The sequence below is a fragment of the Paroedura picta genome, chromosome 4, assembly GCF_049243985.1.
Source record: "Paroedura picta isolate Pp20150507F chromosome 4, Ppicta_v3.0, whole genome shotgun sequence".
Classification (NCBI taxonomy): Eukaryota; Metazoa; Chordata; class Lepidosauria; order Squamata; family Gekkonidae; genus Paroedura; species Paroedura picta.
The window spans coordinates 77,155,138-77,172,356 of NC_135372.1; the positions used below are offsets into that span (position 1 = coordinate 77,155,138).

At 40.3% G+C, this 17,219-nt stretch overlaps 1 protein-coding gene across 2 annotated transcripts in view; it reads right to left on the minus strand.

Annotated features, from left to right (window-relative positions):
* Positions 1-6,845: 6,845 nt before the first annotated feature.
* Positions 6,846-17,219, minus strand: part of HOOK1 (hook microtubule tethering protein 1) — a 46,646-nt gene continuing 36,272 nt past the window's right edge. For both annotated transcript variants that reach the window (XM_077333556.1, XM_077333555.1), the window contains 5 exons: positions 16,953-17,035; positions 15,801-15,901; positions 15,396-15,497; positions 14,444-14,512; positions 6,846-13,749 (listed from right to left, as the gene is read on the minus strand). In XM_077333556.1, coding sequence (XP_077189671.1) covers positions 13,579-13,749; positions 14,444-14,512; positions 15,396-15,497; positions 15,801-15,901; positions 16,953-17,035 — 526 coding nt within the window. In that variant the 3' untranslated portion in view covers positions 6,846-13,578. The remainder of the gene's footprint in view (positions 13,750-14,443; positions 14,513-15,395; positions 15,498-15,800; positions 15,902-16,952; positions 17,036-17,219) is intronic.

Consider the following 17,219-nt stretch of genomic DNA (forward strand, 5'->3'; position numbering starts at 1 on the left):
TGTCAGCATCCCCAGTGCTAACAGTTTATGCCAAACCACAGACCTCAAGTTTGTTTCTTCTGTTAACAAACTTGATGCTCATGTGTCTATTGATAGTGTAATAAAAATAGAACTTCATAATAAAGATGGGGTTTCGACTTACCAGTCATGCAGGAAAAATAATACTTAGGGCCATTCCGCACAAGGACCAATGTTGCCAATTGCTTTCACAAAGCGGAAACGCTATTTTAAATAGTGGAATCTCGGTGTTCTGTATACCTTCATTTGTAGTAGAATCCAGTAGCGTTTCATTCGTTCCCCACAGGTTTCCGGACTCGCAGGAATTGCTAGAAAGGAAGCAATTTTTTCCTGTGCTTGTTCCCACCCCTGCCCGTCAATCAAACGGAACAGCCAATGGGCGGTTGTTATCATGCTTCCGAAAAGCCCCTTTCCCTTTAAGCACAGGTTTAAAAAACACACACACATTTCAACGAATATGCCTTGATTCTTCGCAACGTAGAGACCCATGTAGAGACCCATCTAGCTGGCGTGTGAGCTGGCGAGTCATCGTTACCACGCTCCCCCGAGTGGAAAAAAAATCCCCCCCCCGCACAGGAGCGATTTTTGGGCAAAATTAAAGGGAACTGGCAAATGGGGCTGTGTTGTGCTAGGGGACTTAGGGGAGCTTTAAAACACTTCTGTGGAGGGACTGTAGCCGGAGAAGCCTCACTGGGTGAATGAAGCCTCGCTGGTTCATTGCTTTCCCCACTCCGAGGGGGAAAAAATGGCGATTGCTTCACCGGACGTTCGGAGGAGAGAGCCAGGGGGAGGGACTTTGTTGCAACCGCTACATTGAGAACGCACAGGTCTTTTTCGCAAGTGTTGCAGGTTGCTGGCAAGAGTGTAGCGATGTTCTGAGGGTGAATCCACTTTTCCCGATTCCCCGGAAATCGCTACAACAAAGCGATTTTGGCGCTAGTGTTGCAGGAGTGTTGCAGATTGCTCACGACGTCATGTGGAACGTAGTTTTAGTGGTGAAAACAAAATGTAAGACAAGTGGTATATTAAAGTCATGTGGAATGGCCCTTAGTGAACTTGGAAGAAGTTTCCCCCTCCCTCCCCAGCACTGAGCTTACATAGACAGAATATGATTAAGGGGAAATTAAGAAAGGTAGAAGAAAGAAAATAGGAAGAGGAAGGTAAATTGGATTTTTCCTTATCATTTATTCCCCACACACATCATTAATTGTATACACACCATTCGTTTTAAGATTTACAAATGAAATATATTACAGGAACATGTAAGGTATAATTGTGAAACGACCTTAAGCAGCAGCTAAGGGAGGCAGTACAGGGCTAATGTCTAAGATGAAAGGCCTTTCTTTCAAGATTGTACTGAAAGTTTTCACACATGAACAAATACATTGTGACTACTCAGGGCTGACCCAAAGGCATGGGTTTCCTTATAGGAATGGATGCAACAGCTCAAAATAAAGTTGTAACGCCATTTCCTTCACATGTGGATGTTATTTCATTTATGAACTGGAAATCAAATGACTATAAATAATGTTCATGAATGTCAAATAACATTTCTGAACTTCTCCAGCTTGGGAGTGCTGACTTCTAATCTGACAAGCTGGGTCTGATTCCCTGCTCCCCCACATGCAGCCAGCTGGGTGACCTTGGGCTCCCTACGGCACTGATAAAGCTGTTCTGACCGAGCAGTGATATCAGGGCTCTCTCAGCCTCACCTACCTCACAAGGTGTCTGTTGTGGGGAGAGGAAAGGGAAGACGATTGTAAGCCACTTTGAGACTCCTTCAGGTAGAGAAAAGCAGCATATAAGAACCAACTCTTCTTCTGCAAAAACAATACAACATTGGCTGAAACGTTCAGACTGAATGGTATAACTTAAAAAAATATATATGAATTCAAACTGGTAAAGATGTTGTTCATTTCAAAGTTCACCAAAATAAAATAACTGGCCGGTACTCGGCCCGGTACTTTTTAACATATTTATTAATGATCTAGATGAGGGGGTGGAGGGACTACTCATCAAGTTTGCAGATGACATCAAATTGGGAGGACTGGCAAATATTCCGGAAGATAGAGACAGAGTTCAACGAGATCTGAACACAATGGGAAAATGGGCAAATGAGAACAAGATGCAATTTAATAAAGATAAGTGTAAATTTCTGCATCTGGGTCAGAAAAATGAAAAGCATGCCTACTGGATGGGGGATACGCTTCTAGGTAACACTGTGTGTGAACAGCACCTTGGGGTACTTGTGGATTGTAAACTAAACATGAGCAGGCAGTGTGATGCAGCGGTAAAAAAGGCAAATGCCATTTTGGGTTGTATCAACAGGGGCATCACATCAAAATCACAAGATGTCATAGTCCCATTGTATACGGCACTGGTCAGACCACACCTGGAGTACTGTGTGCAGTTCTGGAGGCCTCACTTCAAGAAGGATGTAGATAAAATTGAAAGGGTACAGAGGAGAGCGACTGGGATGATCTGGGGCCAAGGGACCAAGCCCTATGAAGATAGGTTGAGGGACTTGGGAATGTTCAGCCTGGAGAAAAGAAGGTTGAGAGGGGACATGATAGCCCTCTTTAAGTATTTGAAAGGTTGTCACTTGGAGGAAGGCAGGATGCTGTTTCAGTTGGCTGCAGAGGAGAGGACACGCAGTAATGGGTTTAAACTTCAAGTACAACGATATAGGCTAGTTATCAGGAAAACATTTTTCACAGTCAGAGTAGTTCAGCAGTGGAATAGGCTGCCTAAGGAGGTGGTGAGCTCCCCCTCACTGGCAGTCTTCAAGCAAAGGTTGGATACACACTTTTCTTGGATGCTTTAGGATGCTTAGGGCTAATCCTGCATTGAGCAGGGGGTTGGACTAGATGGCCTGTATGGCCCCTTCCAACTCTATGATTCTATGATTCTTCGATTTGTGTTTAAATAGTTGATCACACAATTCCTAATGACACCCCATCATAAAGCCCCTTTAAAATCTTTTGTGCACATCTCTGAATAAGGCTGTGGCTAATGATTCAACACAGATCCCCTGGTCCAACAGTTGGTGGGAAACAGGATCATTTCCATGAAAAATAGTCTGACTGAAACACTTGAGGGTGATCAGCACTGCAATTGCTATTTTAAACCACAAGAGAGCATCATTTGCACATTTTACTGTAGATACTTTAAAGAAAGCTTTGGAAACGTTAATGACTAATTTAACCATCAGTTCTACTTAATTATTTATGACTGGTGCTTTCTGAAATGAGCTTTTGTGACATATAAACAGATACAAACTAGGTGAGAAAGTAACTTTAATGAAATTATTATTTTCTAAGGGGAAAAATAGGTTGTGCTGAGAGTTTGCAAGGAATCCCCGCTCCCCCCCCCCCAAAGAAACTATAGCAATGAGGATGGCTGCGTGGACTTTCTTCACAAGTCCATAAAATCAGACCTGTTTGTCACAGTCTGTTCAAATTTGCAAGGTCTTTAGTAGAGTGTGAGGACTAGATTCCATGGAATTATTTATTTAGTGTTAATTGAAATGAAAAATAGGGCATATGTGATCAAGTAAACACGTATTAAGCTATTTAACACTGCAGAAGAAATTAATTGTACAGAATCTAACACACATGTAAGCCTGCACGCACATCTGAATACAAGGAAACATGCACATCAAGCAGAGATTGGTTTTACCCCTGCCTCTTGACCTGGGGGGGGGGGTAAATCACAATTAATGAGGACTGGGCAACAATAGGGCCACTGCCAGCTGCCTGGTCACATTTTCTTATGAAAAGAAGCTACCCCATATCACTGTTTACCTCAAAGAATCATTCTCATCTGTGTATCTAATAGTGACATGTGGCCCTCCTCTACAGATACTGAAATCTGCAGATCAGGGCCAACCCAACACTAAACAGATTTCCTTGCAAACTTGGGGGTGCTACCCATGGCAATAGACTTCACCACTGGACTGGAATGGCACTTTCATGCCTCTACAATCAAGTTACTCCTGATACCCACTTTTAGCCTAGGCCAGGCTTTCATGAAACCTTTATATTTCTTGATGGCCCTGGAAGGGTATTGTGAATGGGTGGGAGTTATTTTTTTAAAATGTTTAAAATTTGTCCCCACAACCTTACCATACCTGTGCACTACATCATTAAAGGCAGCAATTTCTGCTATGGCTCTCCATCAAATTAATGTTAATTGATAACATTTCCTCAGGTTCCTGTTATTGGCTTCTGTGAAGCTTATTGGCTTCTGTGAAGGCGAGAGTTATAACTGCTGTTTAAACAGAATGGTCTTTACCCCAATCTTCTACTGATAGATTGACCCAAGTGGCTTTCTAAGTGCAGTTATTTCACATGAAACATTAGAGGAACAGGTTATAAAAATGGCTTTTATTCACTACCAGTGAAGAGGCTTACAACCATTTACTAGTAACACATGGCTTTTGCAGAGATCTATGGCAGAACAATCCTGCTCTGACCTGCACTGCTTATTCCAGCCTTTCTCAACCTTTTTATCATTGAGAACCTTTTTACCTCTGAGGCTTCAAGAAACCCCAGTAGAGAGATCCTGCAAAATAGGGTTGAGGAACATAGGTGTATACATGTCCGCCTTGGACCCCTTCCTTTCTCACCCCCTCCAAGCCCATCATTGGCCATTTTGGGTGAAGGCAGCAGGTTGACATGACCATATATGGTCATATCACCCAATACATTTTTAACAAATTTTAACTATAAAAAATTAATTAACTCCTACCCATTTGGGAAACCCTTCCAGGGCCATCGAGAAACCCCAGGGTTTCATGAAATCCTGGTTGAGAAAACCTGCCCTATTCTATAGTGCCCTCCAAGGTATCTAGTTTTCTCAACAGCCAGAGGGGCTTTTCTCTCTAGGAACCAGTGTGGTGCAGTGATTTAAGGGTGGTGGACTCTAATCTGGAGAAACTGGTCTGATTTCCCACTCCCCCATATGAAGCCTTCTGGGTGACCACAGGCTAGTCACAGTTCTTTCAGAACACTCTCAGTCCCTACCTACCTCCCAAGATGCTCGTTATAGGGATGGGAAGAGAATGTGATTGAGACTCTTTAAGGTAGAGAAAATGGGGTATATAAAAACCTACTCCTTCTTCTCCCTCTCTGTTCAACCTCTGCTACCACCTTGCCTTTGTAGGAATTGCCCACTGAAAGGGCCAGGGCTCTTAATTCTCTCACCCTGCTTTGATGCCTCACCCCTGTGTCTCGTTTTCCAGCATCTAGTTACCATGGGGACAGCTTACTGCCTTGTGCGCCTTTGAGTAGCCCTTTGACAACTGACTGCTGCCCCACTTCCTAATGCTCATTTTAAAATAAAACCCCTGGAATGATGGAGGTCTACAATCTCTCCACTACCAGCATTAAAAGTTATAATGCATTTATTAAAAATAAACTGTGTACGACACCAGAATAAGGAATGCAAACAAAGAGTAAAACAGAATCCCTGTCCTTCCCTCTGTGCTTGCTCTACTGCAGGGATGGCCAAACTGTGGCTCTGCAGATGTCCATGGGGGTGGGGCAGGACAATTGTCACTTTCGGCAATTCTGATTGACTGATGCTGCAGCAGGGAACGTGGCTGACTGTGTGAGGAATGATGGGGGGAAAGTGCATCGCGGCTTACATTTTATATATGGAATGGAATGATGATGGTCAGTTCCTCAATGTACAGAACAGTTCATAGCCAAGAACCTTAGAATCCTAGAGTTGTAAGGGGCCCCCCAGGGTCGTCTAATCCAATCCTGTACAGGATTCAGGAAATCCACAACTATCTGCCCACCCACAGTTCCATGCCCAGATGATGCCCCCCCCCGAATCTCTGGCCAGTACGGCCTGGAGGAAATTTGCCTCCCAACCCCAAAGTAGCGATTAGCATTTCTCTGGGCATGCAAGAAAGGGCCACAAGAGCAAAGCACCAACACAATCCATTCTGCCCACCAATTTACTATCTGCTTAAATTCAAGAATCAGCATGTGTCAGGTGGCTATCTAGTCTCTGCTAAAAAGCTTTTCTCTTTCTCTCTTTCAGTGAATATTGTCCTTTCCTCATACTCAGGCTTCTCACTGCCTAAATGTGAGCTCCTCATCTTTAGCCAGTTTCCCTACCCCGTTCTACCTATTTATCCTGTCACATCCTTTTGTCCAATCAGAACACTTCAGTTCCCGCTCACTTTCTCTCTGCCCATTCTGTCATACAGTCACCCTATTTCTTACATATACACACAGCTCCCAAAAATATCCTGACCTTTTAAACTGTCTGTCAAGAACTATATACACAGCTCACAATATTTTAAAATATTAATTACAGATATTATATACATTAGAGCCTCTTGTGGCGCAGAGTGGTAAGGCAGCAGATATGCAGTCTGAAAGCTCTGCCTATGAGGCTGGGAGTTCGATCCCTGCAGCCGGCTCAAGGTTGACTCAGCCTTCCATCCTTCCGAGGTCGGTAAAATGAGTACCCAGCTTGCTGGGGGGTAAATGGTAATGACTGGGGAAGGCACTGGCAAACCACCCCGTATTGAGTCTGCCATGAAAACGCTAGAGGGTGTCATCCCAAGGGTCAGACATGACCCAGTGCTTGCACAGGGGATACCTTTTAAATAGTTGTGAGCCATTAAACCCTTCAGTTCAGCTCCCCCCACTTTGAAGCAAGGGTTTCCACACAACCCCTTTCCAAATTCTTGAATTTAATCTCATGAAGGATATAAACCCTTAGGACTGGGCTGTAAGCACACAGACTAACCTTAAGGAAGAAATCAGTGACAGCACTAGTATATAGCTTATAATAAATAAATCACAACATTTAAGTCAAAAGTTTTAATGTGAATATAAAAGAATGTTCCTCAAATAAAAAGGAAAACCATGTTTACAAATTAGTGCAATTCTTTGCCATTCTTTGAACAGATACACACATGTACACATTTTAAAAAATTAAACCTCAACAAGTGTTGTCTGGGGAGGAAAAGCAACTGTTTCTCTTAGTAAATGAATACATTAATATTGTCAACAATTATGCAGTCCCTGTTTAATGCTTACTGTGCAAAAACTTACACTTATTCCATATTAATAAAGAGTAGTAGGTGAAACATTCAAATTAAATCCACTGAATGCTTATTCTGATAAACAGAGAACTTTAGAAAACAAACCTTAAAAGTGTTCATTATTTTTAAAAACTAAATCACATTATCCATTATTAACTTATGAATTCACACAGTGGCACTTATTAACAAAGTGCTTCTGAATCTAATTACAATAACCATGCAGTTGAGAAAGGGCATAATCTGTCAAGCACCACTTTTTATACAGTCCCCTAATGAAATAAGGAAAAATTGCACAGCAGGGGTGCTGGGTGGGTTCTGTCTATGACTACTGAACAATGTGCAAGTTATAAACATTTCACCAGCCCAAACACCACTAAAATGTAAATGTAGTGTTATGGAGGAGTCCTGCTTAGAGAACTATACTCTGTCTTGAATTTATCATCAATAAAAACACTGTTTTTAAATATTTAACACTAGAAAGAACAAAGATTATTTTCAGCTCTTTCACCGGAAAGAGAAATAAGAGACATCTTTTACTAAATCAGTAATTATTGATTTAATGAGAAATAGCTCATTTACAATAATCTTGTATCTGCCTTCTTTGAAACCATGTGAACACAATGCATTTTATAGGTTTTGTACAAATAACTAAATTACTCTGCATTATACCCAATCAAAATATACTACGTGAAAGATAATACAAAGAGATAAAATTGATAAACAACTGTCCACCTTAAAATGTATCATATTTTCAAAATAAATGCAAGAGGAAATATGCCATTTCATCTCTACTGTATAGATTTAAAAACAAGAGGGTTCAGATTCAGAATTGAATTGCTGGTGATCAAATCTTGGAATTTTATTATTTACAGGAGGTAGTTCAAGTTTAAAACTAGTGTTGTTTCAAATATGCACAAATTCAGCTGCAAATAGCTAATACATACAATTACTTTTCTGAAACATTTTTCCCATGTTCAGCAACTCACACTGAAGATGCTAGGTCTCAGGAGACATTTCAGTCCAATAAGAGGAATATACATGCACAGGTATTGGAAATGCATTTCATCAGGATAAATGGCTGGATCTAAAAACTGGTGATATGCATGCACATCCTAGCCAGAGTTGTGCTACTGAACAGAACAATCTGTTTAGAGATGTGGAAGATGAGAGGAATTTTTCAGCAAACTGGTGACTTGTGATAATGAACAAAATTGTGATAATGAACAAAATAAACAGTTATTGCACCAACATAGTTCAATGTCTGTTCCCAGTTCTAGCCAATTTTAGCATAGTGCTAAAAATTAGTATTTTGGAAGATGGTGCTACATGACAGGAAAAATGATAACATTGTTAAAATCAGAGCCAAACTAGACATGGCAATAAGTATGCATCTATCACACATCTACTTTCATCCCTAATTCCTTACATGACGACTAGATGCATTTTATCTAGTATAATGACTTTACAAAATGCAGTGTTTCCCTGCTACGTTGCTAGCAGCTAGTACTTATTATGTCTTGACACAAGGTAGGGGTGTAGGATAGGAACATGCTACCTTATACCCAGTTTTAAAATATTTTATTTATTTTCAGCATTGTGTTTACTACCATGCCTGATTTAGCCCTTGTTTCGGTGGAAGAACTCTTATCTTTTCAAAGATGCAGGGCCTTCCCCCTTAGATTCTGTTTTGTCTCTATTATTCTCTACAATCAAACCACAGCAATGTAGAAAATTATTCCAAATTGATGAAAATGAAACCATATATTAGGCCCTTTGGTATAAAGATTCTATTGTGTCCCAATCCAGGTCAAAATCAGTTCTAAATCAGTCCCACAAAAATTCAAGGAACAAGTAAATCCCATTACTTCTGACAGTCCTTACATACCTAGTTTGACTCTGACATTATAAGTACGATGAGAATAAATTGGATGACATGATTAAAGCCATTAAAATCTACTGTGCTTGTGAATCCTCACCTACGGAGATTAAATAGTTCTTCAGTGCAATTAAGAGTCATATGGCATTACAAAAATATACAATATAAAAACACTAAGCATCGTGCTTTAATTATTTCATTCTACCAATTCATCACAGTCAGATATCTCAAAAACACGTAGCAAGCTCAGCACAATAATGATATTAAAACCCAACAGGTAGTCAACAGAAACATGGACACTTTGAAATTTTGCTCAGTAACACACTTGAACTGTTGGTATTTTTAGTGCACCATGTCATCAGATTGAAAGAGAATATTTCACACTTTTAAGGCTAAAATCTAAAACAAAAGCATGTAATATAGCAATTATTGCCACAAACATGGTAAGTCTGATTTATTGAATGCAAAACTTAGTAAAGTCTGAACTGCAGTTTAGTATAATGTTAGGACTCTGTGCTTGACCAGAACACCACCAAAAACAAACAAATCTCTAATATAACTCATTACATTAGGACCATTTACAAACAAACAAAAATATCTTCCATTCTAGTTTAGCTTGATATTAGGTTTTTGAAGAGTTTTTAAGCATTGGATAGACTAACTTTAAAACAAATGTGCTCCTCCACCAAGAGCTTGCATTCATACTCTCTTTTATACCTTAAGGAGATTACACCCAGGTTGCTAAAATAATTGCACCCTTGGCTGTAGATGTGGAGTATCACTTTACTGACAAAATTTTATGAAGCCATGAACTTTTGAAGGAAGCAGCTTGCAAATACTCCAGCATTTGCTTGTTGCACAGGGATACACAAAAGAACATTTGTTCTTTGCAAGAACCTGCCCTACTAGTTTGTTTAATTACTGTAATTTCAATTTTATCAACATGTCAACAGTAATAGTTCAGACTGAGGAGCAGTTTATGAGGATTCAAAATCAGGAGCAGGGGACTTTTGCTAGGCTACTTATTCCAGAGAGTGAGAAGTATTTGTCTGATCGAGAATGTGGCTATATTGTAATCCCAGGGACTAGGTATACCCAACCCTCAGGAGAATGCACTACACCTTCCACTCTCTGTGCCACTCTCTGCAGTTGATCACAGTATAAAGACCATTGCATGAAGCATTGGCCTGAAGCCTTCTAACTTCCATGACAACTGCTGGAGCTAGGAGACCACTAGGCAGCTGAACTACTTAAACTCTCTAAGACCCTAGCTTCTCTCTTAGGTGTCTCTCCCATCTTTCAAATAAGGATTATCCCAAGTCATGAACTATCCACTGTGACCATTTATGCACTGGGAACTTCACTGCCCCAGCTCCCGTGCAGGAGCACAAATCGGGGGCGGATGAGGTGCACCAGTCCAAATGATCCCCCGTGTGGGTGCAGGAAGAGGCGGGGCAACCTGCCATGACTAAAACTGCAGCCTGCAGCCCAGCATGAAACCTCCAGTGCATAAATGGTCTTTGTGAGCCACTGAGCACAGCCCTGTGACCACATGGTCTACTATTCATACAAAGTTAGAATCTTGCTTGGATCATATATATGGCTCAAACAATCACAAACTATGGAATGGGTCAAGGTCCTTTATATGTATGACAGATCTGCGTAATGTATTTTGCATCTTTTAAAAATGGTAAAATAATCTTATGCGAGACCAATGTAGTCAATTTATTTTCAATATACAGCTATTCTGGCTCTGCTGAATTCATACCTTTAAAATAGGGAATATTGTAGGGACTTTTGGACTAGAGGGTCTTGAGTCCCTCTAGAGAAAGAGCTGCAGACTGAGTATTTTGAAAGTATGCAGTTATTAGTTATCTTTGTGAATGAGGCATAGATCCAGACTCACAGTGTTTTGAATAGAAAGTAACTTTACTGGAAAGATTACACATGAGTATATACCATATTCATCGGATTCAGTCTCTTTACTGAAGCAGAATACAAAAGCTTAAGAGGCAGTTCCAAAGTAAACCCACTGCAAGCCCCTATGTCTGGCTCAAGTAGATTACATGCCTATACATCAGCAGAGAGCCTTAATGGAAGATGCTTGAGCTTGGAGCTGCTGAAACCAGAGTGAGCTGTATCCAGAGGGCTTCTGGAAGCTGACCTGGAAATTAACTGCTGGTTTTTTCCTGAGACAGAACCAAGAAGCAAAGACAAGATGGCTGGCAAAAACACTCATGGAGCACCTGCACCAGAAGGACAAGACACAAATGGAATTCAGGAGGACTTGCAGGCTAAATTAGACATCTCAGGCTATTTGCGGTGGAGGCCTGTGGCCTTGTTAACGTTTGAAATGTAGGATTTAAAGCAAATGTTAATAGAAGCAGGCAGCAATTCTGAAAGATAGATTTGGAAGGCAGACTAATGCTGCTAAATGCATTTATAATGTTAAAAGACTGCTCCAGCGCACAAGACATATGGCCCAAGATGGAAAGGTGTTTTAGGACCCAACCTTGTGGAAAAATAATTTTGCTTTTGAAGAAGCTATTTACTATGAAGCTTTCTGAAATGGTAGCATGAGGGACCATTTGAAAGAGCTGATGGACATTGTCTCAATGCTAAAGTGTATTGGACAAGCCTTTAATGATGAAGTTATTATTTCTGCTATACTATCTTTGCCAAATAACCATCAAGCTAAAATCACAGCTGTACAAGATTTGGAAGCTGTACAAGATCGTAGTTTGGAATTTGTACTGCTCTAGAGGTGAAGCTGTGAAAGTTGGACCATAAGGAAGGCCAAGCGGCAAAGAATTGAGGCTTTTGAACTCTGGTGCTGGAGAAGACTCTTGTGAGTCCCTCGGACTGCAAGGCGAACAAACCAGTCAGTCCTAGAGGAGATCAGCCCGGACTGCTCCTTAGAAGGCCAGATCCTGAAGATGAAACTCAAATACTTTGGCCACCTCATGAGAAGGAAGGACTCCCTGGAGAAGAACCTAATGCTGGGAGCGATCGAGGGCAAAAGAAGAAGGGGATGACAGAGAATGAGGTGGCTGGCTGGAATCACTGAAGCAGTTGGTGCAAACGTAAATGGACTTTGAGGAATGGTAGAGGACAGGAAGGCCTGGAGGATCATTGTCCATGGGGTCGCGATGGGTCGGACATGACTTTGCACCTAACAACAACAACAAGAGGTGAAGCAGAGGGGTAATTTCGCCAAGGAGGGAGGGAGAGAGCGGAAGAGAGACCAGGTTTTTCAGTATTGTACAGCTAACAAATCCAAGAAGATAGGAAGAGGCAGCTTCAAGCAAAGAGCTTCTGAGCACAGTCTCAATCCCCTCATCTAAAAGCAAAGAAGTTAGAACCTACATGGCCTTTGTTAAGAAGAATGGAGGAAAATCAGATAGATTAGTCCTGGAGTCAGGGTATGACCTGCATCTATTCAATAGACCAGAGTGGTTCAAGGAACTTTCTCCAAGTGCTGAGAATGTGGCACTGTGCCAAGCCAATGGGGATGCCTTGAATGCACAGTTTACTTCAGGCTAAAGGATACAAAGGCAGACAATTTGGGGCTGTATTTAAAAGATGACCTGCTTGTTCCTGAGATCCAGGATAATTTAATTTCACGTAGGAAGACTGTAAATAATGAAATAATGAAAAGGAATTCCTTCACCATTCTGTTTGAGGATTGCAATTTAAAAATTCCCCTAGAGACAGAGGGTAACTTTTTTGTGTTTAAGAAAATGGAGGCAAGCTTTGTGTTTGGAGTGAAGAGAAGTTTCAAACAGAGAGATTCTCAAGGTGGCTGGGGAGTTCTCCAGAGGCGAAGTGGCACACTGTGGGCCATCCATGAAAATCTGTGCCTCATCCACGAAGATAATAACTGCATACCTTCAAAACACTTTGTTATACTGTAGCATAAGGGACCTAAGACCAAATCTAATCCAAAGTCCCAATATGTATTTTATTTATGTTATATCTACCACAAACTGTGACTAAGCAGTCACTAGAAAACCCTAACTCTTATCCTACTGAAAGAGAGCTTAATGAGGCTTGAGCTCTTCCATGAATCTTAGCCCTGGCTAAGTGTGTCTAGGATTGCAGTCTTATAATCAGATCCTCAAGTCAGTAAATCGTTTTGGTTATTACATTTTGCTTACAGGCAGAACTATTCATGTCAAAATAACTGCAACTGGTCCTCAGTTTCTTTTCCTTCTTCAACACAAAATACAATTGCAGAAAAAAAATTCTTTTTTTGTGGAATGGGGCATTTATATAAAATTGCTGCCTATAAATCAAATTAGGCAAAATAATTTAAACAGAATTTTCAATATGATGCCAAATTTTGGAATTAATATTCTAAAAACTATGAAGACAGATATAAATCCTTTACAGTTGTGCTTATGAGCAGCTACCTCAAGTCTATTAAAATCAAGAAAAAGGTGACAGATATGCATTTTTGTGTAATCAATTGGCTAAATTCAGTTCACCAGCATAACAAATGGATCCCACAAGTAAAATAACTGATGGCCAGCATCACAACATCTGCATCTGTCAGATAGTTTAAAACAGAATTACAAAATAATTAAGGACACTTTAGTGCACAAATATCATTGGTGATTTACTCTGAGGCTGCAGCAGGAACTTTAACAGAGAGATTTCTTCGGGTATTGGTGACATGACGTTGCTGTGCAAGGAAAGAACGCCCAGGGAGGCCAGAAGTAGTATCTTTGTAGGTACCGCTCCCACTTATCAGCCTGGATTCCATGCCCAGCTTATGAAATGCTACACTCTGGAAGTAAGCAAGATAAGCTGATTAGACACACTATTCCTTACATTATGTCTTGAAACTGTTAAAAATTGTGCTTGCTATTGCAGATATCCAGTATACTTCAAAAGTTCAGTCTGCCACCCCTTATTAGCATTGTTGTTGATGCAGAAGAAAATAGTTTTCATTGAAAAATTTAGCCTATGCAGGCTAAATTGAAGAACAGTTGGTTCTTATATGCCGCTTTTCTCTACCCCAAGGAGGCTCAAAGTGGCTTACATTCTCCTTTCCTTTCCTCTCTCCAGAACAGACAACCTGTGAGGTAGGTGAGGCTGAGAGAGCCCTGATAATACTGCTCGGTCAGAACAGCTTTATCAGTGCCGTGGCGAGCCCAAGGTCACCCAGCTGGCCATATGTGGGGGAACGCGGAATCGAACCCGGCTCACCAGATTAGAAGTCCGCCCTCCTAAACACTACACCAAATAGCAGGATTTGCATCCTCACTTGAAAAATCTGAAACAATAACTAAGCAGACAGCCTCCCAAATCCATTTACCTGTGCAGAGAATGGCGGCTGGAACCTGCATGAAGCTGCTGCCACTGCAGCAAGAAATGAGTAGGTGGAAGATAGGAATTAACTATTCTGATTCGGAAAAGTTTTAGTATTTATTTTCCTCAAGTTAATGCATGATCTCTCACCCACACACTGGTCAACTCACCTTGTTATACCACGCAGATACAATTAACTTCTCTTCATGGTCACGTATCTTGGCCAATTTACATTCTCCCTAGAAGGAAATTTAACTGTAAGATATATGTATGACCCTCAAGATATATGTATGACCCTCAACATTCAAATCTGACTCATTACATGATCAAAGTTTACACCTCTTTCTAGGATAATCCATACATATCAATGAATAACAGAACTCCATTTAGTCTGCAAGTATTATTCCATTCCCAACTGAACAGGTGTGACCATGCTGAACCATATTTGTGTTACCCCTAGGATGGACTACTGTAAGATGCTTTTCACAGTACCTCATTGCACGACAGGCTAGAAGCTTTAACTGGTAACAGAATGCAGGGGCTCCCCTTTTGATAAAGTCCTGAATGGCATGAATCTGAGTTTGAAAAAACTTGTTTGGTTGCCTACTACGACTACTACAGCCTACTTGATTCTACATTCAATCTGAGGCGCCCCTTCTGACTTAGAACCCTTGTACTTGAAGGAACAGGCCTCTCAGAAGGAACTCAGACACCAATTTAGACCGTCTTTGCATTCTTCTAGCATTATCTTCTCTTGAAATGCTTTGCTTTACTACGGCAAAATCTCATGCTTCATCTTTACCAGCCTTTTGTAAGGTTTGGGAATGGTTTTGTTTTGTAAGACATGTACAGAATGGATTTTGATAGTTTTGTCTTCTGGGAATTATTTCTATGGAGTATGGCTATTGTACACTGCTATATTATTGGGTTGATTCTTCTTTTTCAGCTATGAACATGTGAAAATAACAGAAATTTTCAAATACACAAATAATTTTAAAAAACAGTATTTTAATTCTCTCTGTGTTCTTTGAATTCCCACCCCCAACATACTTAGTTTATAATCAAATTAGTTATAACTTCCAGAGACAAATGTTAAGGCTCTAATAAATTATTATTTCTTACCTCAAGTGCTTCAATTTTTTTGTCTTTTTCATTCAGCTGTTTTTTCAGCAACATGATTTCAGCTGATGCTGGATTTAGTTTGGGGTCTAAGGTCCTTATCACCTACATGAAAATGAAAATTAAAAATGCTTTGGCCTTTATTAGCCTTTCATCCAGGCACAAAATTAATTTGAAGTTAAAATATGCTTGGATGCACTGCTGCAGAATAACACAGTATTTTCCAATTTGGCAAATGAAAGCATTTGGTGACATAATACTATTGGGTGAAATAATAAAATTAGTAAGTCTAACCAAAAGATGTCAAAATAATCCTTTAAATGCCATGGAACTGGGCATGAGAAAGAGGATCTTACATTTTCATATTTCTGAAACAAATGCACTGACGTCATACACTACAATACTCACACTTCTTGCTTTTTCCAAGTACATCTTATATCTCTCTTCCATTGATTTCATATCTTCATCTTTCTTATGCAAAGCTGCTTCCAACTCTTCAACTTTTTGTGCTATTTAGTAGAAAGCACCATGAGATTGTCACCACATAAGTATCTAACTTGAAACAAGGAATGAGACTAAAGTACCACAGCATTTTCTAGAGGGATTCAAAACTAATTACAGCTAGGGCCTATAAGAAAGTGCTATACTTCCCAGTTATCAATAAAACAAGTTGTTTGACAGGTGGAAGTATGGCTTGGGATTTCTTCTTATCTCTCCAGCTATAGCTCCAGAGTAGAACTCAAGAAATCTCAACACACACGCACTCATGGACTGCAGTTAATCATTTCACAAAGATTGCCAAGCCAAAAATCATGTAATATTTTTTATCAGGACTAGTCAAATAATGCAAAACAGTCTGGAAGTACTTTTAAGACCTAGATGCTAAATGAAGTGTGTATGTGTGTGTGTGTGTGTGAACGTGCATGCAGGCACGTGGGGTGGGGGCAAGGGAGTCCAGGTCCTTGAACTTAGAGCAAGCATACTTGATTAGACTGGGTCATGTTGAATGGAGATGGTATCAAGTTGTATGCCTTTGGCTTTCAGAAAATTCCAACCACAAATGTAAAAACCAGAACCAGCACAATTGATACAAATGGTATGCAGGACTTGAATGCTCACACAGCATGTTATATTATTTAGTAATAATTTAGTAATGTTCTTATCCAAGTTATTACATGGCCTTTGTTTGTTTTTAAATCATAATTAAATAAAAGTTAAATTATGAAAAGAAAGAGAAGATGAAATTTGCTTTACAGACTGCAAGTACACCAACATATAGCTGCTTAGAGGCTTATGTAAGAATCAGTGAACATTGTAATGAAATAACCACTCCCTTTTGCAAGTGCAGTTCCACTGACTGAAGAGGGATGATTTCATCCTCTTCAGTGTAACCCTAGGAAGACACCTGTTCATGTAGGTATTGTGACGACAGACATCTTGTTAGGACTGCAGTGGGTTAGGGACACATAGGAGGAAGCACCATTCACTAGTGCCTTCCACTCAAGGCTGGTTGAATCCAAGCTAATAAGTAGCCAAAGTAACAATCAAGGAATTATTTACCATTTGGATTTTGATCTGGTTGGAGGTCTGCAAGAAGAGCCTCTTTCTTCTGCAACTCATCATGGACTTCGCTCAGTTTTTCCCTGAAAGATTCAGATACATTGATACAGAGATCAGATCATCATATGAATAATTACTTATTACTTCCATTACTTAGAAACTCACTGGAACAAAGTTAAGAGTCCTGTGGCACCTTTAAGATCAACAAATGCATCCCTGATGCATGTGATGAATTTCTAAGCAGCTCACATGAGTCCCTCACCTCCC